The 24,157-nt window shown below is 42.9% G+C and overlaps 1 protein-coding gene across 1 annotated transcript in view; it reads left to right on the top strand.

The window, feature by feature from the left end:
* The window catches only part of LOC106569615 (hippocampus abundant transcript 1 protein), a 47,143-nt gene extending 39,752 nt beyond the window's left edge, over positions 1-7,391 (top strand). The window contains exon 12 of the mRNA XM_014141157.2: positions 148-7,391. Within this exon, the coding sequence (XP_013996632.1) occupies positions 148-360 (213 nt within the window). The 3' untranslated portion in view covers positions 361-7,391. The remainder of the gene's footprint in view (positions 1-147) is intronic.
* Positions 7,392-24,157: the final 16,766 nt, after the last annotated feature.

Genomic DNA, 24,157 nt, shown 5'->3' with positions numbered 1-24,157 from the left:
CAGACACTCATTCATAATCTCCTACCTACTGTACATCTGACTGAAGGAACTGTTGTTGGGCACTTTGTTAAAACACACACATCCCCCTTTCACAAAGACCCTTCCCATTAATCATCAGTTTCTATGCCCCTCTCTCTCTTCCTCCAGAGTTCCATCATCCCCGGCCCTCCCTTCCTGTTCGGGGCGTGCTCCGTACTGCTATCTCTGTTAGTAGCCCTGTTCATCCCAGAGCACAGTGGTCCGGGGATCCGGCCGGGAGGCTACAAGAAACACAACAACGGGGCCCAGAGCCACTCACACAGCCCTCCCAGTAGCGGGGCCGAGGGCAAGGAGCTGCTACTGGATGGCAGCTGTGTATAACACCAGCCTGGGGGCACAAACTCCACACTTGCTCCCCCTGAGCCCAAACAAGTGAACCATTACTTTCACACATGTACCCAGATGAGTGGCCTCTTCTTCTGGCAGGGAAGATGCACGTGTTTGTCTGTGTCTGAACACCTCGTGGGCTGTGGTTTATCTGAAGCCGCTGAGGTGTGTGTGTGTGTGTGTGTGTGTGTGTGTGTGTGTGTGTGTGTGTGTGTGTGTGTAGAGAGAGAGAGACTCTCTTGGTTGAGCTGATCTCTGCCCTGAGAGTCTTGAGAACCAGGAAGAGGATAAAGGAGGTGGGGATGTAGAGTTCCTGCCAGAGAGCTATGCAGCACACCCATCCGTCCCACATGGGCGGGATCTGGTTGGAGTGAAGGTCCAAGGTTATCTGAACTGTTACTAAGCTCTGTGTGATTTATTTGTCCAAAATGGCACCCTAGTCCCTATATGGTGCACTTCTTTTGACCAGGGCCCACTAGGGAATAGGGTACCATTTGTGATGCAACCCACTCTGACAACAACTGTTCTTTCCCTTAGAGAGGGAGTCAACAACATAGTTCTGCTGGCCAGTTTACAAGCTACCAAACTTCTGTTGTGACTGATTTTATTGTCTAAATATGGCAGATGAGAAAGCAGGTCTTCCTCTGTGTGTGTGTGTCCAAAGCTGGGAGAGAAGTTACTGTATGCCTCCAAAATGGCCCCTATTCCCTTTATAGTGCCCTACTTTTGACCAGCCTCTGGTGCACTATAAAGGGAAGAGCGTGCCATTTGGGAGTCAAACACTGTAGAACTTGAGGAGAGCCTCTGAAGATCCATCTAAGAACCACAACCCATCCAGATGGGGACAGCACAATAGACATTAACCTTTAACTATTTTTCTAGAGGGACTTGAACCTAACATTTGACTGACCAACCTCTATTCCATTGAATATCACATTTAACTGAGTTGTGTGTAAACCACTTTAGTTTTTCCAATGTTTACCTTTCTGTCGTCTGTTCCATTAGACTAGCAGACAGACAGTACAGGACCTCTTGGGTTGGATATGTTTCCAGTGTTCATCACACACTTAAGGCTAGTTGTGCTTGAAGTTTTTATTCCAGAGAAATGTTGCCTTGGAAGTGACGTTGTCTTCATATTAATATATTACAACCTGTATGAAGACTGTTGTCTGACTGTCTGAGGTGGGTCTGTAATTGTTGCTTTCGCTGCTATTGGAGCCTTAAGTCATTTTAGTCTTGTTTTCTAATTCTACTCCTCACAACCCTCTTCTATGTGAATCTAGGCACAGCCGTAGTTAACACACAGACTAGCATGACTGTAGTTCTGTAAACAGCCGTAGTTAACACACAGACTGGCATGACTGTAGTTCTGTTAACAGCCGTAGTTAAGACTGGCATGACTGTAGTTCTGTTAACAGCCGTAGTTAACACACAGACTGGCATGACTGTAGTTCTGTTAACAGCCGTAGTTAACACACAGACTGGCATGACTGTAGTTCTGTTAACAGCCGTAGTTAACACACAGACTGGCATGACTGTAGTTCTGTTAACAGCCGTAGTTAACACACAGACTGGCATGACTGTAGTTCTGTTAACAGCCGTAGTTAACACACAGACTGGCATGACTGTAGTTCTGTTAACAGCCGTAGTTAACACACAGACTGGCATGACTAGTTTTGTTAACAACTTTCCCATAGACGGTTTCTGGTTCTTTATTCACAAAGTGTCTTGAGTGCTGATCTAGGATCAGTGTTGCCTGTTACATCATAGTGAATATGATTATATGGTCGGGGAACAACCTGATCCAAGATCAGCATTCCTACTCTAAAATACTTAGTGAATAAGTTTCCTGATCTGTAATGTTGGTATCAATGTGAGCACTGATATTGTTAATAAAACGGTCTGTAGTAAAATTATTAGGTCAGTAAAAATTCATATCATTTGTTGTTCTGCGGTAGGATAGTGAAGGTTAAATGTTGTGTGGCATTAGACATGGCTGCAAATGTGGTTTTAGCTCCCGTTTCTGTCAGTCTGTCTTTGACTGCAATGGTGTTGCAGATACTACTGTGTCTTTGCTGTTGTACTTTTGAAACAATAGATTTTTTTGTAAATGAGCCTCAAGTGCATTGAAATGACCAAATAGGACTGATTGGTGTCAAAATGTTGGACATTTTCAGAATTTCTATTTAGTCAAATTATTAACTTTTTTTGTGCCATGTTTGTTTTTTTATTGCAAGAAACACAAGGAAGGGGTAACATTAAAGTATTAGAACATGAAGGATAACAATACAGCATCAAGATACTTTCCGCAACAGAGCCATCCTTATGTGTGAGGGTGCGTGTGCATGATAGTGATATAAAATATGTCATAGTTTCCTTTTTCATGATCACAATCTTGTTTGTTTTTGTTAATTTGTTTGACTACTTAAACTTTTTTTTTTTGCAAAGTTTAAGTGCTATTTTGAATAGCTTATAACACTTAGATGTTCCAATGTTTTTATTTGTGGATTTCTTCAACATTTTGGGGATTTATTGAATGTCCAGCTTTGCATTTAAAAACTCATTTCTCAATGGTCAGTTCGATTTAACAATAAGCTGTTAATTTTGTTGAAATTTTATCAATAGATGACATCACTAGCATAATTGAATGTTCTAAGCAATACATGTTGTTGTTATGCCAACCAGTCATTTCAACTGGGTTAGCAGTGAGGCCATTAACTTTGATTTCTGTTCTACCTGTGTGTCTCAACTGGCACCCTATGGGCCCTGGTCAAAAGTAGTACACCACATAGGGAATAGATATGCCAATGCGCAGGTCATATTGAATTGGACCAACAACACACTTAAGGACAGTAAAGCCAATGACTAAAATCCTACATGAATAATTACAATTTATTCTGCACCAGCCACAACACATTTACAGTTCAAACATGTATTTCAGTAAATGTACAAACATTTGTTTACTTAACGTGTGTGTGTGTGTGTGTGTGTGTGTGTGTGTGTGTGTGTGTGTGCGCACAAAACATTAGGAAAACCTTCCTAATATTGAGTTGGTCCCCCTTTTTCTCTCAGCACAACCTCATTTGGTCAGGGCATGAACTCTACAAGGTGTTGAGAGCGTTTCACAGGGATACTGACCCATATTGACTCCAATGCTTCCCACAGTTGTAAAGTTGGCTGGATGTCCTTTGGGTGTTGGACCATTCTGATACACACGGGAGACTGTTGAGTATAAAAAAAAAACAGCAGTGTTGCAGTTGTTGATACAAACCGGTGCGCCTGGCACCTACTACCATACTACTACCTGACCCTGTTCTAAGACGCCTAAATCTTTTGTCTTGTCCATTCACCCTCTGAATGGCACACATACACAATCCATGTCACCTACTACCATACCCTGTTCAAAGGTAATTACGTGTTTTGTCTTGTCCATTCACCCTCTGAATGGCACACATACACAATCCATGTCACCTACTACCATACCCTGTTCAAAGGTAATTACGTGTTTTGTCTTGTCCATTCACCCTCTGAATGGCACACATACACAATCCATGTCTCAATGATGTCGAGGCTTAAAAATCCTTCTTTAACCCGTCTCCTCCCCTTCATCTACACTGATTGAAGTGGATCTATCAAGTGACATCAATAAGGGATCATAGCTTTCACCTGGTCCCTCTGTCAAGGAAAGAGCAGGTGTTCCTAATGTTTTGTAAACTCAGTGTGTATGTTAAAAGGAGATGGGATCCTGCTGGTCTGATTGCTACAGTAGTGTGGAGCAACTATACTGAACAAAAATAGAAACGCAACATGCAACAGTTTCAAAGATTTTACTGAGTTACAGATCATTTAAGGAAGTCAGTCAATTGAAATAAATAAATTACGCCCTAATTTATGGATTTCAAATGACTGGGAATACAGATATGCATCTGTTAGTCACAGATACCTTTATTATGCTGAAACATGGGGTGATGGATGAATGGCAGAACAGTGGGCCTCAGGATCTCGCCACGGTATCTCTGTGCATTCATATTGCCATCAATAAAATGCAATTGTGTTCGTTGTTTGTAGTTTATGGCCGCTCATGCCATAACCCCACCGCCACCATGGGGCACTCTGTTCACAATGTTGAAGTCATCATACGTGGCCTGCATTTTGTGAGGCCAGTTGGAGCCGGCTTATGGTAGAGAAATTATGAGAAAAAAGAAGAGACCCACACACTGCTCTTGCTTGTATCACTGCTCTTTATTAAGCTTCACGTATCAGCCTCAAGGTCTTCATCAGAGCGCTAGAGAAATGAACATTCAGCTCTGGTGGACATTCTTGCAGTCAGCATGCCAATTGCATTTTCCCTCAACTTGAGACATCTGATGGTTGTGTTGTGTGACAAAAATGCACATTTTAGAGTGGCCTTTTATTGTCCCCAGCACAAGGTGCACCTGTGTAAATATAATGCTGTTTAATCAGATTCTTGATGTGCCACACCCTTCAGTTGGATGGTTTGTGCTTATGGAACATTTCTGGGATCTTTTTTTTATTTCAGCTCATGAAACATGGGACCAACCCTTTACATGTTGCGTTATACATTTTGGTTCAGTATATATTTTCTCATACTGACCGTGGTTCTGTGGGCCGCTCCTGTTTTGTAGTCCGATGTGGCCTGGGCTGAGCCTCCGCTCTGTGACTGGGCTGAGCCTCCGCTCTGTGACTGGACCGGTGGAGGATGATCATAATTATAATAATAATAATAATAATAATAATAATAATAATAATAGCATGTAAACATGGGAATCTAATGGCAAAGTATTTATTAAAGATTTATTCTACATTGAGTTTTGACTGTCTTTTGCCACATACAGTAGGCTACATGTAAAAACATGTACTGGGAAACGTGGTCGTGTTTATTAGTGCACATCGTAGCAAAACGTTTTTGCAATGGAGAAAAAAAAATACTATTGGACTAAGATGGTGCCTCTCTGTATTCCGTTTCAGGCTTTATTTCATGTCATGCCCACTGAACACCACCCAGGCTTCAGCGGACAGAACAAACACAGAACATTCTGTTCTTCATTTGTGTTAAATGATCTTACTATGGTAGCCATGTGAGGATGTTCTTGTTTTCAGAGCACCTCCTCCCTCCCAGTACGAGGTTATTCAGAAACCACTGATGGAGTCCTATTCATCTAAGCGGTTAGTAGGAATGTTTAGTCTGTAGCTAGCTTTCCTTCCAATTGGCCACAGATTTTCATGCGAATATTAAAAAATTTGCATAAAAACACCCACCAGAGGATGTTTCCATCAAATGGACTTATTGCGGATAAAAGGCTGTGATGACACAGTGCATATAAAAATTACTTTTGCGATTTAATTCCAGTGTGCCGAATTAAAAATGATAAGTTAAATGGGTTTCCGTCGCATTTTAAACTCGACTGCTGGTAATGTCACAAATGTTGCGTTATATAGTAAGTGTGCCCACTCTGGTACTGGCATGCATGTGATCTCTAGCCAACAGCTCGCAGATAGAGTGAGGGTAGAGCCTACATCGGGGATGGGCAATTCTGATGCGGGTAGGAGCCACAAAAAAATCTGAACTCGTCATGAGGGGCTGCAGTTGATAAACGGGTCTGCCTACCCCCACACCCCTTTCCCGTTTTACTTAAATTCGTGCAATTCGAAACGTTTACGTAGAGATAATGTAGCAGCCCTCCAAGACCATCACATATCTACTTAAAGCAACTTCATTACGGTCTGTCAATACGTGGACGTTGACAATAGGTGTCATTAAGGTCATGTGACCTGACCAGAGAGAACTTGGGAGTGTGCACGCTCACCCAGTCTCTAGATGACGGCTGCACAGTGGAAGAACAAACTGTGTGCCATGCAGTTTACCACTCCCAATTTGAAATACATTTTGTAGCTGCATGGTCCGAGCCATAACATTAATCAGAATTCTCCTGTCCTATCCTATTCTCTCCTGTCATGCATTAGTAATAAACAAGTCGTTCAGCCACAAGGTGGCAGCAGTGTGAGGTGGGGAAACTAACCTCTAACATTCTCTCATTGAGTCTGAGGGAGAGAGAGAATAAATGAAATAACTAGAAATGAACAGTTTCAAAAGAATAGGCATTTCAAATGTTATAATATTGTCTAGTGTTGTAACAATGTGCAAATAGTTTAAGTATGAAAGGGAAAATAAATTAACAGAAATATGTGTCTGTAATGGGGTCCCACATTTGGCAGGAGGTTAGGAAGTGCAGCTCAGTTTCCACCTCATTTTGTGGGCAGTGTGCACACAGCCTGTCTTCCCTCGACAGCCTATGGTGGCCTCGCTCAATAGCTAGACTATGGTCACTGAGTCTGCACTAATCCACATTTTTCTTAATTTGGGGTCAGTCACAGTGGTCAGGCATAACCGTGGGAAGATATGGGGGGGTTATAAATGCAGTTCTACGTCATTTACATGATAAAATACATTAGCATAATCTTTTTTAATAGAACACAAATGGCCAAATGCAGGCTACTGTGCAACTTATTATTCAGGTATTCAAACTTTTAGTTATTTTGTATTTATAATTTATTTAATCATGAATAGTATTATTGTATATCAATATTAGTGTAGCCTATTTATTCATCTAAACCAGATATTTTAGCGTGTTTTCTTTTCATTCTGTTGAGACATTTTCATTGGCTAAATTATGTTTGATCTGTCTTTAATTGTGTGCTCCGTATTTAGTTTAAGAGGTTATAAGTAGGCCTTTTGTAAAAATAAATATTATTAGCCTATTGCTGTCATTGGTTAGTACGGTAGACACTAGCACTTCTTGGTAATTGCTGCAATATAGCCTGTTCAAAACTTTTGTGAAGATTTAAACCAGTTCGCAAGTGATTTGTTTGATTCTGTTGTCATTTTCTTTGTCCAAGTTAAGTTCCAACTGTAATGTTATGTTTACTGCATTGTCTTGCTTGTATTTTGCTTATAAAACGTGGCTTGGCATTTGATATTACCTTAATAAAATGTAGGAACTTTTGTGACGGTTTGGTTATTTATTTTTAATATAGGTCCACTAATACAGAACTAGTAAAGGCCCAGTGCACTACTTTTGTGATTAAAAAAAAATGAAATTACACTTTTTTTTTTTGTATATACACTGCTCCAAAAAATAAAGGGAACACTAAAATAACACATCCTAGATCTGAATGAATGAAATAATCTTATGAAATACTTTTTTCTTTACATAGTTGAATGTGCTGACAACAAAATCACAAAAATTGTCAATGGAAATCCAATTTATCAACCCATGGAGGTCTGGATTTGGAGTCACACTCAAAATTAAAGTGGAAAACCACACTACAGGCTGATCCAACTTTGATGTAATGTCCTTACAACAAGTCCAAATGAGGCTCAGTAGTGTGTGTGGCCTCCATGTGCCTGTATGACCTCCCTACAACGCCTTGGCATGCTCCTGATGAGGTGGCGGATGATCTCCTGAGGGATCTCCTCCCAGACCTGGACTAAAGCATCCGCCAACTCCTGGACAGCCTGTGGTGCAACGTGGCGTTGGTGGATGGAGTGAGACATGATGTCCCAGATGTGCTCAATTGGATTCAGGTCTGGGGAACGGGCGGCCAGTCCATAGCATCAATGCCTTCCTCTTGCAGGAACTGCTGACACACTCCAGCCACATGAGGTCTAGCATTGTCTTGCATTAGGAGGAACCCAGGGCCAACCGCACCAGCATATGGTCTCGCAAGGGGTCTGAGGATCTCATCTCGGTACCTAATGGCAGTCAGGCTACCTCTGGCGAGCACATGGAGGGCTGTGCGGCCCCCAAAGAAATGCCACCCACACCATGACTGACCCACCGCCAAATCGGTCATGCTGGAGGATGTTGCAGGCAGCAGAACGTTCTCCACGGCGTCTCCAGACTCTGTCACATCTGTCACGTGCTCAGTGTGAACCTGCTTTCATCTGTGAAGAGCACAGGGCGCCAGTGGCGAATTTGCCAATCTTGGTGTTCTCTGGCAAATGCCAAACGTCCTGCATGGTGTTGGGCTGTAATCACAACCCCCACCTGTGGACGTCGGGCCCTCATGGAGTCTGTTTCTGACGGTTTGAGCAGACACATGCACATTTGTGGCCTGCTGGAGGTCATTTTGCAGGGCTCTGGCAGTGCTTCTCTTTCTCCTCCTTGCACAAAGGCGGAGGTAGCGGTCCTGCTGCTGGGTTGTTGCCCTCCTACGGCCTCCTCCACATCTCCTGATGTACTGGCCTGTCTCCTGGTAGCGCCTCCATGCTCTGGACACTACGCTGACAGACACAGCAAACCTTCTTGCCACAGCTCGCATTGATGTGCCATCCTGGATGAGCTGCACTACCTGAGCCACTTGTGTGGGTTGTAGACTCCGTCTCATGCTACCACTAGAGTGAAAGCACCGCCAGCATTCAAAAGTGACCAAAACATCAGCCAGGAAGCATAGGAACTGAGAAGTGGTCTGTGGTCACCACCGCCAGAAACACTCCTTTATTGGGGGTGTCTTGCTAATTGCCTATAATTTCCACCTGTTGTCTATTCCATTTGCACAACAGCATGTGAAATTTATTGTCAATCAGTGTTGCTTCCTAAGTGGACAGTTTGATTTCACAGAATTGTGATTGACTTGGAGTTACATTGTGTTGTTTAAGTGTTCCCTTTATTTTTTTGAGCAGTATATTTTTTTTATTCTGATTTTTCAAGGGGTGCTTTAGCACCCCTCCTTCCTGCTGCTTTGATGGCTACTAGCCAATTATACTGCAGGCCTTTGATATGAAGGCAGTGCAGACACTGACAGTTTAACTTGAGGTGAGGAAGCATGTTTTAGGCCTACCAGAGTTACTCCTATAATCTGACAATATAATCCTTATACAAAATATTCCGATAGAAAAATGTATGAATTAGCATCCCAGATGCCTATATCTGTACGCAGCAGCCTATCGGGCAAGGATAAAGAAATGCATGTCAGTGTCGTAGCATGCCGCCCGCATGTCTCCGTGTTTCTCGTTCTCTCGCTAGGCCTAAACTTCTCTTCCTTTGTGTGTATATACATACATACAAATAAACAGTGCATTCAGAAAGTATTCAGACCCCTTGACTTTTTCCACATTTTGTTGCGTTACAGCCTTATTCAAGAATTTTTTTTAATTTTTTTTTAAAGAAAATCCTCAGCAATCTACACACAATACTCCATAATGACAAAGCAATTTGCAAATGTATTAAAAATAAAAACAGAAATACTTTATTTACATATGTATTCAGACCCTTTGCTATTGTAACCGATGTGAAATGGCTAGTTAGTTAGCGGTGGTGCGCGCTAATAGCGATTCAATCGGGTGACGTCACTCGCTCTGCGACCTTAAGTAGTTGTACTCCTTGCGCTGCAAGGGCCGCGACTTTTGTGGCGCGATGGGTAACGATGCTTCGTGGGTGTCAGTTGTTGATGTGTGCAGAGGGTCCCTGGTTCAAGCCCAGGTTGGGGCGAAGAGAGGGACGGAAGCTATACTGTTACACTATGAGACTTGAAATTGAGCTCAGGTGCATCCTGTTTCCATTGATCATCCTTGATGTTTCAACAACTTGATTGGAGTCCACCTGTGGTAAATTCAATTGATTGGACATGATTTGGAAAGGCACACACCTGTCTATATAAGATCCCTCAGTTTACAGTGCATGTCAGAGCAAAAACCAATCCATGAGGTCAAAGGAATTGTCCGTAGAGCTCAGATCTGGGGAAGTGTACCAAAGCATTTCTGCAGCATTGAAGTTCCCCAAGAACACGGTGGCCTCCATCAATCTTAAATGGAGGAAGTTTGGAACCACCAAGACTCTTCCTAGAGCTGGCCGCCTGGCCAAACTGAGCAATCGGGGGAGATGGGCCTTAGTCAGGGAGGTGACCAAGAACCCAATGGTCACTCTGACAGAGCTTGAGAGTTCCTCTGTGGAGATGGGAGAACCTTCCAGAAGGACAACCATCTCTGCAGCACTTCACCAATCAGGCCTTCATGATAGAGTGGCTAGATAGAAGCCACTCTTCAGTAAAAGGCACATGACAGCCCACTTGGAGTTTGCCAAAAGACACCTGAAGATTCTCAGACCATGAAAAACAAGATTCTCTGGTCTGATGAAACCAAGATTGAACTCTTTGGCCTGAATGCCGAGCGTCACGTCTGGAGGGAACCTGGCACCATTCCTACGGTGAAGCATGGTGATGGCAGCATCATGCTGTGGGGATGTTTTTCAGCGGCAGGGACAGGGAGACTAGTCAAGATCGAGGCAAAGATGATCGAAGCAAAGTACAGATCCTTGATGAAAACCTGCTCCAGAGCACTCCGCCCCAGTCTGAGGTCCTAATGTTCACCTTCCTTCAGGACAACGACCCTAAGCACACAGCCAAGACAACGCAGGAGTGGCTTCGGGACAAGTCTCTAAATGTCCTTAAGTGGCCCAGGCAGAGCCCGGACCTGAACCCAGTCAAACATCTCTGGAGAGACCTGAAAATAACTGTGCATCAACACTCCCCATCCAACCTGACAGAGCTTGAGAGGATCTGCAGAGTAGAATGGGAGAAACTGCCCAAATACAGTTGTGCTAAGCTTGTAGCATCATACCCAAGAAGACTCGATGCTGTAATCGCTACCAAAGTGTTTTTAATAACAACTGAGTAAAAGGTCCGAATACTAAAGTAAATGTGATTTTTCAGTTTTTTATTTTTAATAAATTTGCATAAATTCAACCTGTTTTTGTGTGTAGATTGAGGAAAAAAGCTATACGATACATTTTAGAATAAGACTGTAACAACAATATGTGGAAGAAGTGAAGTGGTCTGAAAACTTTCCGAATGAACCGCATATGTACGTCACAAAGCAACTGATTGGCTCAAACGCATTAAGAAGGAAATAAATTCCCCAAATGAACTTTTTAAAGAAGGCACACCTGTTGAAATTGAAATGTATTCCAGGTGACTACCTCGTGAAGCTGGTTGAGAGAATGCCAAAAGTGTTTAAAGCTGTCATCAAGGCAAAGGGTGGCTACTTTGAAGAATCTCAAATGTAAAATATATTTTGATTTGTTTAACACTTTTTTTTGGTTACTACATGATTCCAAATGTGTTAGTTCATAGTTTTGATGTCTACACTATTCTACAATGTAGAAAATAGTAAAAAGAAAACCAAACTTGAATGGATAGGTGTGTCCAAACTTTTGACTGGTTGTGTGTGTGTGTGTGTGTGTGTGTGTGTGTGTGTGTGTATATACAGTTGAAGTCAGAAGTTTACATACACCTTAGCCAAATACATTTCAACTCAGTTTTTCACAATTCCTGACATTTAATCCTAGTAAACATTCCCTGTCTTAGGTCAGTTAGGATCACCACTTTATTTTAAGAATGTGAAATGTCAGAATAATAGCTGAGAGTGATTTATTTCAGCTTTTATTTCTTTCATCACAGTTTACATGCACTCAATTAGTATTTGGTAGCATTGCCTTTAAATTGTTTAACTTGGGTAAAACATTTTGGGTAGCCTTCCACTAGCTTCCCACAATAAGTTGGGTGAATTTTGGCCCATTCCTCCTGACAGAGCTGGTGTAACTGAGTCAGGTTTGTAGGCCTCCATGCTCGCACACATTTTTTCAGTTCTGCCCACAAATTTTCTATGGGATTGAGGTCAGGGCTTTGTGATGGCCACTCCAATACCTTGACTTTGTTGTCCTTACGCCATTTTGCCACAACTTCGGAAGTATGCTTGGGGTCATTGGCCATTTGGAGACCCATTTGCGGCCAATCTTTAACTTCCTGACTGGTGTCTTGAGATGTTGCTTCAATATATCCATAATTTTCCATCCTCATGATGCCATCTATTTTGTGAAGTGTACCAGTCCCTCCTGCAGAAAAGCACCCACACAACATGATGCTGCCACCCCCGTGCTTCCCGGTTGGGATGGTGTTCTTCGGCTTGCAAGCCCCTCCCCCCTTTTCCTCCAAACATAACGATGGTCATTATGGCCAAACAGTTCTATTTTTGTTTCATCAGACCAGAGGACATTTCTCCAAAAAGTACGTGCAGTTGCTAACCGTAGTCTGGCTTTTTTATGACAGTTTTGGAGCAGTGGTTTCTTCCTTGCTGAGCGGCCTTTCAGGTTATGTCGATTATAGGACTCGTTTTACTATGGATATAGATACTTTTGTACCTGTTTCCTCCAGCATCTTCACAAGGTCCTTTGCTGTTGTTCTGGGATTGATTTGCACTTCACACCAAAGTACGTTCATCTCTAGGAGACAGAACGCATCTCCTTCCTGAGCGGTATGATGGCTGCGTGGTCCCATGGTGTTTATACTTGCGTACTATTGTTTGTACAGATGAACGTGGTACCTTCAGGCATTTGGAAATTGCTCCCAAGGATGAACCAGACTTGTGAAGGTCTACAATTGTTTTTCTGAGGTCTTGGCTGATTTCTTTTGATTTTCCCATGATGTCAAGCAAAGAGGCACTGAGTTTGAACGTAGGCCTTGAAATACATCCACAGGTACACCTCCAATTGACTCAAATTATGTTAATTAGCCTATCAGAAGCTTCTAAAGCCATGACATAATTTTATGGAATTTTCCAAGCTGTGTAAAGGCAACGTCAATTTAGTGTATGTAAACTTCTGACCCACTGGAATTGTGATACAGTGAAACGTACGTGAAATAATCTGTCTGTAAACAATTGTTGGAAAAATTACTTGTGTCATGCACAAAGTAGATGTCCTAACTGTCTTGCCAAAACTTTAGTTTGTTAACAAGAAATTTGTGGAGTGGTTGAGAAACGAGTTTTAATGACTCAAACCTAAGTGTATGTAAACTTCCAACTTCAACTGTGTGTGTGTGTGTGTGTGTGTGTGTGTGTGTGTGTGTGTGTGTGTGTGTGTGTGTGTGTGTTAATATCACACAGTGGATGCCTAAGCCTATGCATGTAATGCCCTGATGCATTTATTGCTCAAATCTCAACTATTTTCTTGTTTTCTCATGATTTGGCTGGGTCTAATTGTATTACTGTCCTGGGGCTCTGTGGGGTCTGTTTGTGTTTTGTAAACAGAGCCTCTGTACCAGCTGGCGAAGGGGACTCCTCTCCAGGTTCATCTGTCTGTAGGTGATGGCTTTATTATGGAATGTTTAGGAGTCGCTTCCTTTTAGGTGGCTGTAGAATTTAACAGCTCCTTTCGGGATTTTGATCATTAGCGTGTATCACCCTAATTCTACTTTGCATGCATTATTTTGAGTTTTACATTGTACACAGGGGATGTTTTTGCAGAGTTCTGCATAAATTAGTCAATTTTGTGTTTGTCCCATTTTGTGAATTATTGGTTTGTGAGTGGACCCCAGACCTCACAACCATAGCGGCAATTGGTTATTTCACTGATTTGAAGTATTTTTTAGACAGATCCTAATTGGGATGTCAAATGTTATGTTCCTTTTGATAGTGTAGAAGAACCTTCTTGCCTTGTCTCTCAAATTATTCACATCTTTGTGGAAGGTTTTTGTGGTGCTGATGTTTAGACACGACGTAGGTATATTTCTTTGTGTGCTCTAAGGCAACGGTGTCTAGATGGAATTTGTTGTCCTGGCAACTGGACATTTTTTTAGAACCCCATTATTTTTGTCTTACTACACTGAACAAAAATATAAACACAACATGCAAAAATGTCAACGATTTCACTGTTATACTTAATATAAGGAAATCAGTCAATTGTAATAAATAAATTAGGTCCTAATTTATGGATTTCACATGACTGGGAATACAGGTATACATCTGTTGGTCACAGATACAGTACCTTAAAAATAAAACAGGTAGGGGTGTGGATCAGAAAACCAGTCAGTATCTGGTGTGACCACCATTTGCCTCATGCAGCGCGACACATCTCCTTCACATAGAGTTGATCAGGCTGTTGATTGTCGAATGTTGTCCCACTCCTCTTCAATGACTGTGCGAAGTTACTGGATATTGGCGGGAACTGGAACACACTGTCGTACACGTCGAGCGGGCTGAATGGGTGACATGTCTGGTGAGTATGCAGACCATAGAAGAACTGGGTCATTTTCAGCCTCCAGGAATTGTGTACAGATCCTTGCGACATGGGGCTGTGCATCATCATGCTGAAACACGAGGTGATGGCGGTGGATGAATGGTATGACAATAGGCCTCAGGATCTCGTCACGGTATCAGTGTGCATTCAAAATGCCATGGATAATATGTACACTGAACAAAAATATAAACGCAACATGTAAAGTCTTGGTCCCATGTTTCATGTGCACAAATATGTTTACATCCCTGTTAGTGAGCATTTCTCCTTTCCCAAGATAATCCATCCACCTGACAGGTGTGGCATATCAATAAAATCATTAAATAGCATGTGGGGAAATAGTACAACTAAATGCAAAAACACACGTCAGACACATTTACCGTTTACTACAGTACTAAGTGGTTTACTGAAAATGACAGTTGATGAAACAAACCCAAGTCTCCATAGGGTTGTTGAGGAGGGACAATCTGGGTTTAGAGTTTGTCACATCTGAGGTGACCAGTATCTCTTTGAGTGTCCTTTTATCCTCTACATGTTGAGGATTATTCTCTTCTGGTATACCAGGGTGTCTGGGGTGGTATGTCCACACACACACACATTTAGCATATCAGTATGCAATGCCGACATAGGCACGGCAGCCTGATAGGACTGTCTGCTGTATACAGCATCAGGTGGTATGGTATGTGGGGGTATCGTGGACTTGAAGGGAGTCTCTGAGATGGATACTAGTACGAGTCTTAGCCTTAATCCTGTCATTGGCCTCATTTAGGCCTTCATACTCTATGATGATGGACTGAGGTTGCATCATCCCAAATGGCACCCTATTCCCATCATAGTGCACTACGTTTGATCAGAGCCCTATGGGTAGTAGTGCACTACGTTTGATCAGAGCCCTATGGGTAGTAGAGCACTACGTTTGATCAGAGCCCTATGGGTAGTAGAGCACTACGTTTGATCAGAGCCCTATGGGTAGTAGAGCACTACGTTTGATCAGAGCCCTATGGGTAGTAGAGCACTACGTTTGATCAGAGCCCTATGGGTAGTAGAGCACTACGTTTGATCAGAGCCCTATGGGTAGTAGTGCACTACGTTTGATCAGAGCCCTATGGGTAGTAGAGCACTACGTTTGATCAGAGCCCTATGGGTAGTAGAGCACTACGTTTGATCAGAGCCCTATGGGTAGTAGAGCACTACGTTTGATCAGAGCCCTATGGGTAGTAGTGCACTACGTTTGATCAGAGCCCTATGGGTAGTAGTGCACTACGTTTGATCAGAGCCCTATGGGTAGTAGTGCGCTGTCTAGGGAATAGGGTACCATTTGGGAGGCAACCTGAGTCTGTGTCTGGATCTGGATATGATATTGATTCATCAGCACAATGAGGTCTGAAATCATCTGGTCTAATTAGTCATCAGAATGGATGGGTAGTAGGTGAGCTGAAAGAAGATACATTGGCACAGCACAGACAGTTGTCAAAGCTTACAGTTATTTCAAATTCTTTCAAAGGAAAATCTCCAGATAAAATATTCTGGATCTCTTCCATGTGATATTCAATAGGAATAAATTGTTAATTTAATGGCATTGGGTACAGACGTTGTCCATCGATCCCGATATCGCAAATGAACACATAAGCAGAGTTCTCCGTTTCCCTGAGCTCTAGGTCACACAACTCTCTGTTACAATGGAACTGATCATTGTCTGGCAAGGTTAAGAGATTAACATGTTTTGACAAGTGCATCTTTACAGAAGTGTTTATACTTCTAAGGCGCAAATGAAAAAGGATTTATTTCTACGGTGAAAATGAAAAATTATTTATTTCTAAGGAGCAAATGAAAAAGGATTTATTTCTAACGTGCAAATAAAGTGACTGTAAAAAAAAAAGCCTTATTTGTCCGTCTGTGTCAGGATGAAATAATCCATGTGACTGGGCAGACCTGCTGGAATGTATTGTGATGCAGAGACGCTGTCATAGCAGATTTAGCTTCCAGCTCCGGATTAAAGTGCCCGAGACTGGAAGAATGCTTCCAAATTTTGGAATTGGCTCGGGTCCACACACGCACACACCGGACACGCACGTACCGGACACGCATGCGGACCCACGCACACAAGCACAGATGGACTCATGCAGACACCCACATACACACTGTCAGATACTTTGATAGTAAATGAGTTTGTCCATTATCCCCTCAAAGCCCCAGAATCCATCAGTCCAGATGGAGGAACGCTAGAAAAGGGCAGCAGGAAGGAATCTTTCTTCCGGACGGTCCAGAGGGGAAGCCGGCAAGGTGGAAGAGGACGTCATACTCGGACAGAGGGTGGAGAGGATGGAGGGTATTACCTTTTCCTGACGGGGCAGCGCGGAACGCAGTGGCGCCCTGGCGGAGTCCTCGTATGAATCACTCTGTGAACTTTATTGTTGTTTCTGTCAGGCAGCTTGGTGTGAAAGGGTCTCTGTCTCTCCCCTCTGCTGTTCACTTGTTCTATACCTAGACCTCCAGACTGGCTGCGCCCTTCCCTCTTCCCTCCCGCCGGCCAGCTTGATTGGGTTGACCATTAACACCGGGATGGGTGTGTCCCACCCACCGCATTGCCGCTTGGACAAAGCCTGAGTCCCAAATGGCACACTATTCCCTATATTGTGCTCTACTTTTGACCTGGGCCCTGTAGTGCACTACTGTGTGTAGGGCATAGGATGCCATTTGGGATGCTACCAGGAGAGCATAGGACCTCTGGGAGACATGCCTGCTGACTTTTTGTTCCCGTCGGGGAAAGGTTGGGAACTGTGAAGGTTGGACAGAACAGACCCGCCATTAAGGTCCCCCCCCCCCCCTTTCCTTCCCCATCCCCGCATATCTATCTTCTCCAAGACACGCACTTCATGGCACTGTGGACTTGGCAGGATGACAAAAACTAGGCTGAGCTACAAATATTATTATACATGATAAAAGAGAGAGGCCTTCACACGGCTCTTATCAGACTGAACCCTGACCCTGTTGTTTTAGTTGTCAGGCAGCCTCTGTCAACAACAGCCTTCTGAGTCTGACTACGTGTCAGTCCCAAATGGCACCCTATTCCATATGTAGTGCACCACTTAGCCATAAGGCTCTGGTCAAAAGTAGTGCACCACTTAGCCATAGGGCTCTGGTCAAAAGTAGTGCACTACATACAACCTGAGAAATCTAGAACCTGAAAGGGTTATTCGACTGCCCCCATAGGAGAACCCTTTGAAGAAACCATTTTTGATTCCAGGTTTTTGTGTTGCATGACACCCCTGCTCCAGACGTCTTAAGTTGTTGTCTGTAAGAACCTCAGTTGACCCTTACAACATGTATTTGTGTTTTGCATCAAAACATATATGTAGTTATAATGAAGTCATTGACTAGACTAGGCATGTATTTGTTCTCTCCTTATTTCCATAACAAATGAGGGGAAAGGAAATGGTTCTCTTCGACTGGGAACTGAGAGCAAGATATATCTGGACACAAAATACTGTCCTGCTTCAATTTCCTGAACAGGTTCCTGAAATACATTGTCAAGGAGGTAAAACATGCATTACCACAATCACTCTCTATCAGTCACCTCATATTGCTAAATTAAGCTTCATTTATTCAAAGGAAATTGTCAACATGTGGTTGCTATGAAATTATTATATAATGCTTATGAATGTGTTATGTAAGGGTTGCTAATATGTTTTATTTATTTGACCTTTTATTTTGCAAAACACAAACTAAATGCTGATTGACATAACTGTGGGGAGACCAAATGAGTCTCCAGAGTTTGCCATCCCTGAGACCGGGTATTTTTTAATTTTTTATTTAACCTTCATTTAACTAGGCAAATCAGTTAAGAACAAATTCTTATTTACAATGACGGCCTACACCGGCCAAACCCGGACGACGCTGGGCCAATTGTGTGGCACCCTATGGGACTCCCAATCATGGCCAGGTGTGATACAGCCTGGATTCAAACCAGGGTGACTGTAGTGACGCCTCTAGCACTGAGATGCAGTGCCTTAGACCACTGCACCACTCGGGAGTTTGTAACTTGTACGTCTAAAGGTTATTAATGATGTTAGGTATGGCAGAAGTTTTTCTAAGAGAGAAATGAATAGACCTACGTGATTTCAAAGAGGGCCAGCCTACTTTCTGGTGAAGAATGCAGTGATGTGTCCTCCCAAGTGGCGCAGAGGTCTAAGAGGTCTAAGGTTTGATGCCAGGCTGTGTCACAACTGGTCGTGACCGGGTGTCCCATATGGCGGCGGACAATTGACCCAGCGTTGTCCGGGTTAGGGGAGGGCTTGGCCGGAGGGGGCTTTACTTGGCTCATCGCGCTCTAGCGACTCCTTCTGGCGGGGCCGGGCGCCTGCAGGCTGACTTCGGTCGTCAGTTGAACGGTGTTTCCTCCGACACATTGGTGCGGCTGGCTTCGGGGGTTAAGAAGAGCGGCTTGGCGGGGCATGTTTTGGAGGATGCATGACTCGACCTTCGCCTCTCCCGAGCTCATCGGGGAGTTGCAGCGATGAGACAAGATGGAATTCAGGAAATTGAGGAGAATGTATTTTAAATAATAAATAAACAGCAGTGATGTGTACTAAACCTATCATCCGTAATAACACGTAGTGAGTGCACTATGGTTATGAAGTGTTTATTTAGGTAACGTTCAAACAAAATGTTGATGGAAATGTTGTGTTGAATGTAAGACAGTGAACAAAAGACTGGAATTTAGGACAGGGTGATTAAAGCCAAAGCTGCCTAGTTTTATCATCTTAATATCCCCACAGACAGACTTTATAAGACTATAATTTGTGCCAATAGGTGATTCTATTAGCTTCAGTATTGCTTCTTCTTATGCCAGATGCTCCCACACTAGTGAGGTGCTGAAATCAGCTCATTGGCTCAAAGCTGCTGGTCACGTCGCTGTCTCTCTCTCTCTCTCTCTCACACTCTCTCTCCCTCTCTCTCTCGCTCTACATTTCTCTCTACCTCTTTCTCTCTCTACCTCTCAAAAACATTTGAGAGAACCAATCAAAGCTCAGCACATTTCTGCATTTCCAACAGCCTTCCAACAGACCAGCGTGTCACAGCTCTCCCTCCTGGTGAGTCACATGAATCTTGTTAGCCAGGCTAACAGGGGGGCACCCACCTCCCTGACCCTCTCATCTCATCTCACTCCATGATGTTGAATAAGTGTACTCTGCGATGGCCTTTCTGACATGCTGTGCATCCCCTATGGGCCCTGGTAAAATGTAGTTTTAGGGAATAGGGTTCCATTTGGAACCCATGCATGATCTGTCTGAACTACCGCACTGCAACCCCCCCCCCCACTCTTCCCTTTTTTGCGCTCAGAACAGAACAGCCTCAATTCGTCTTGACACAAACTGGTGCGCCTGGCACCTACTGCCATACCCTGTTCAAAGGCACTTCAATCTTTCGTCTTTCCCAATCGCCCACTGAATGGCACACATACACAATCCATGTCTCAATTGTCTCAAGGCTTAAAAATATTTTTTTTACCTGTCTCCTCCCCTTCATTTACACTGATTAAAGTGGCTTTAACAGGTGACATCAATAAGGGATCATAGCTTTCACCCAGATTCACCTGGTCGGTCTATGTCATGGAAAGACCGGGTGTTCTTAATGTTTTGTACACTCAGTGTATTCCCTACACAGTGCACTACTTTAGACCAGAATTTAGTACTGTTGCACTATTGAACCCTATGGGCACTGATCAAAAGTACTGCACTTCAAAGGGAACAGGGGGGCATTTGAGACTCAACTCTGTCCTCTGTGGTCTGAGGGAGCAGGTGCCCGGTGTGCTGGAGGTTTTCCAGACATCACATCTCAGAGACAGGACAGGAATATGGCTGTCTAATACAATAACAAACATTGTATAATTATAAAGCTAGTGTTCAATATTGCCGCAATGGTGCTTGAATGAAAAGCCAAGAGCTGCAATATTGCTCTGAGGAGGAAAACATTGACTGTTGGCACAGCTATGGATTACTATAGCAGCTTCAAGTCAATACAACAACAGATTCAGCTTCTCAGAGCGGTCTGTTTGTGCTTGCGTGTGTGTATTTCAATTCCTTTAAGATCAAGGGCTATTTTCGCTTAATTAGTGACAGAAGAGGTTCCTTTCTGTCCGGAAATGTACCGGTCCTGCTGGCAACAGAGGATGTCAACCGATATCCTCTGTTGATTTAACGCTGGTAAAATAACTGATATTGTCCAGCCAATCCCCTGACAGAAAGCTGCCAGTACAGGAAGACAAATCCTCCTTCTGGTTTGTTATCAGTTATAAGCATCACCCATTAACTTTTCGACACAGGTAGCACAGTGGTTAGTTATGATTACAGTAAATGAACAATAGGCATGTTTATGAATAGGGTGCTTCTGCTGTAGCAGAATTACAGTAGATTATCTCCACCCTATCAAAGCCTACAAATGTAACCCTATTCCCTATATAGTGTACTACTTTTGACCAGAACTTATAGGACGCTCGTCAAAAGTAGTGGACTATATAGGGAATCGGTTGCCATTTTTGGACGCAGGTCTGTGGTCCTCATATGCACCACCAGTATCCTACAATGTCTGTTATTCTATTAGTGTCTATTTATTGAACCCTTATTTGACCAGGCATGTTGGCTGAGAAGAACACATTGTCCTCTCCACTCTAGCAGCGAGCTGTGGTAAAGCATTACAGGCAGCAGGGGAGTGGAGAGACAGTTGGAGTGTTTCTATCGTTTCTTATCACGTTGGTGTCTGAGGAATTTGACTGGGTTCCTGTCTGTTTGCAAACATTGTCTGTGTTGTTGCTCCTCTGCCTGTCTGTTCCTCACATGTAGGTCCTCCCCAGTTCCACATAGGACATTCTGTTTCCCAGGCAGCCTCGTGAGAAACCAACTACAGTAAACATGACATATCTCCTGAGTCCCAAATGGCTCCCTATTCGCCTATAGTGCACTACTGTTGACCAGAACCCATAAGGCTCACTATAGGGCAGTTTGTGCACTATCTAGCTAGTAGGGTACCATTTGGGATGAGCACATCCTCCCACCTCTTCAATCGTGTCTCTCTACCGGCTGTGTAGGAAGAGACCCCTTCAGTTCATCCCTTTGAGTCTGGTACACGAGACAATGTAGTACACATCAAATGGCATCCTATTACCTTCATAGTGCACTACTTTTAACCAGGCCCAGAGTCCATAGTGCACAATGTAGAGAATTTGGGACACACATCTTCAACAATACAAACAACACAAGTGAATTGCAGAAAGTTAAAACGGTAAACAATTACAGAAGGAAGTGTAAGCAGACATTTTGATATACACATATATCTTAGTGATAGTCCATCCAAAGTGGATAGCATTGACATAGAGCATACCCTCCTGCCTATCTGAGTATAAGGGGTGTCAGTGCAGCTGTTCTTCCTATGAAGACTGCCAAGGACAGAGGAGAGATAACGATGCTGCTGGACAATGTGATGCCTCTGTGTTTAAACAAAGATAATATTTTAGATACTGCTTGAGTGTCCCTGGATTTTTGGGGGGTCTAGAAGGCTACATTGGTTTACATCCCAAATGGCACCCTATTCCCTATATATAGGGCACTACTTTAGACCAGGGCTCATAGGGTTTTGGTCAAAAGAAGTGCACTATATTGGGAATAGGGTGCAATTTGGGACATATTCAAATACATGGGACTGAGAAGGGACTCTGTTCAAAAGTAGTGCCCTATAAAGGGAATAGATGACATTTGGAATCCAGACCATGATCACGTTGATATTGACAGAGACAAAACCTCCAGTAGCATACTGCCCCCTCCACTTCCTCAACATGTCTTATAACTGCATGAGCAGGTTGGCTGGAGTCTGGTTGGCTGGAGTGTGGTTGGCTGGAGTCTGGTTGGCTGGAGTCTGATTGGCTGGAGTCTGGTTGGCTGGAGTCTGGTTGGCTGGAGTCTGGTTGGCTGGAGTCTGTTGAACAGAGCTAAAGAAGAAGGGGAAGAATTCAAATGTAATCAACAAGTGGAGATGCACATTTTTTCTCCTCCTGACCATAATTGAAAGACAAGCAGGTTTATAATTTCCACGCATTATTAACTTAACACTGAATTTATTCACGCTGTTTTGAACACTACATGGCCAAAAGTAGGTGGACACCCCTTCAAATTAGTAGATTTGGCTATTTCAGCTACATCCGTTGCTAACAGGTGAATAAAATCGAGCACACACCGCCATGCAATCTCCATAGACAAACATAATGAGCAGGCTTTCCTTCATGATTTGTTTTATTTTGACTGGAGCAAGATTGAGTTTATCCCTGATATGGAAACTGCCTGGAAATTATTTCATGATGGTTTTTCCCAAATAGTAAACAAACATGCCCCATTCTACAGGTTCAGAGATAAAGGGCGGGATAATCCATGGTTTTCTTCTGAGCTGTCTTGTATTATTCACGACCGTAATCTAGCCTGGGCTAAAGCAAAGAAATCATGTTCTGATGCTGATTGGCTTATTTTTAGGCAGTTACGAAACAAGTGTTCTTTTCTTCTCAGGAAGGTCAAGTCTGAATATTTTATGTCTGTTACCACTGATAATCTGAATGACACTAGAAAGATTTGGAAGGCTATTAAGTCTATGTCTAGGTAACAGTAATGTTAATGAATTGCCGTCATGTGCATTGAAGGACTTTGTTGCTGTATATGACAAAACTGAAATGCTGAATTTTTTCAGTGAGCACTGTATCATCTGGTAGGCTGTTTGATTCAGTGTCATCTGTCTCTGTACAACCCTGTGTGGATGAAACAGTTAGAGCTGGTCAAACTTTTAGCTTTTTGCCATTCTCAGTGCAGGTGGTACATAAAGCCCTGAAATCCTTAGATCAGAGAAAGCCTGCAGGTCCTGATCTTCTTGAGCCCTGCTTTTTAAATCTGGCAGCTGATTTCATAGCTGAACCACTTACATATCTGTTCAATCTAACCCTGGAATGTAACGAAATTCCAAAGATCTGGAAATTGCATTTGTCCAGCCACTTTTAAAAGGGGGAGATCCAACTCTTTTAAATAATTATAGGCCAATCTCAAAGCAGTCACCCCTGGTGAAAATACTTGAAACCCTTGTGAGTGAACAGCCAAAAGAGTTTTTATTTACCAACTCTATTTTATCAATGTATCAATCGGCTTCAGGAAGAAGCATAGCACAATTACAGCAGCCATGAAGGTTTTAAATGATATCACTGAAGCCCTTGACAAAAAACAGCATTGTGTCTCACTTTTTATTGATCTCTCTAAGGCTTTTGATACAGTTGATCATGCTATACTGAGGCAGAGATTGTCGAGTGTAGGTCTTTCGGAGCATGCAGTTGCATGGTTTGCTAACTATCTGTCTGATAGAACTCAGTGCACTCAATTGGATGGGCTCATGTCTGTTAAATTGTCTGTCTGTAATGGTGTGCCCTAAGGCTCTGTACTTGGTCCTCTCTTATTCACTATTTATATAAATCATTTAGACAAAAATGTCCAAAATGCGCAACTTCATTTCTATGCTGATGATACTGTTATTTACTGTTGTGCCTCGTCTCTTACAAAAGCTTTCCGGAACTTGCAAACTGCTTTTTATACTGTTCAACATACCTTGTCTCAATTGAAGCTTATCCTCAATACTGACAAAACTGAACTAATGGTGTTTTCTAAAGCAAGAAATAG

The sequence above is a fragment of the Salmo salar genome, chromosome ssa14 (genome assembly GCF_905237065.1).
Source record: "Salmo salar chromosome ssa14, Ssal_v3.1, whole genome shotgun sequence".
Taxonomy (NCBI): domain Eukaryota; kingdom Metazoa; phylum Chordata; class Actinopteri; order Salmoniformes; family Salmonidae; genus Salmo; species Salmo salar.
The sequence above is the reverse complement of the archived record's forward strand: the minus strand, read 5'-3'. Positions and strand labels throughout refer to the sequence as shown.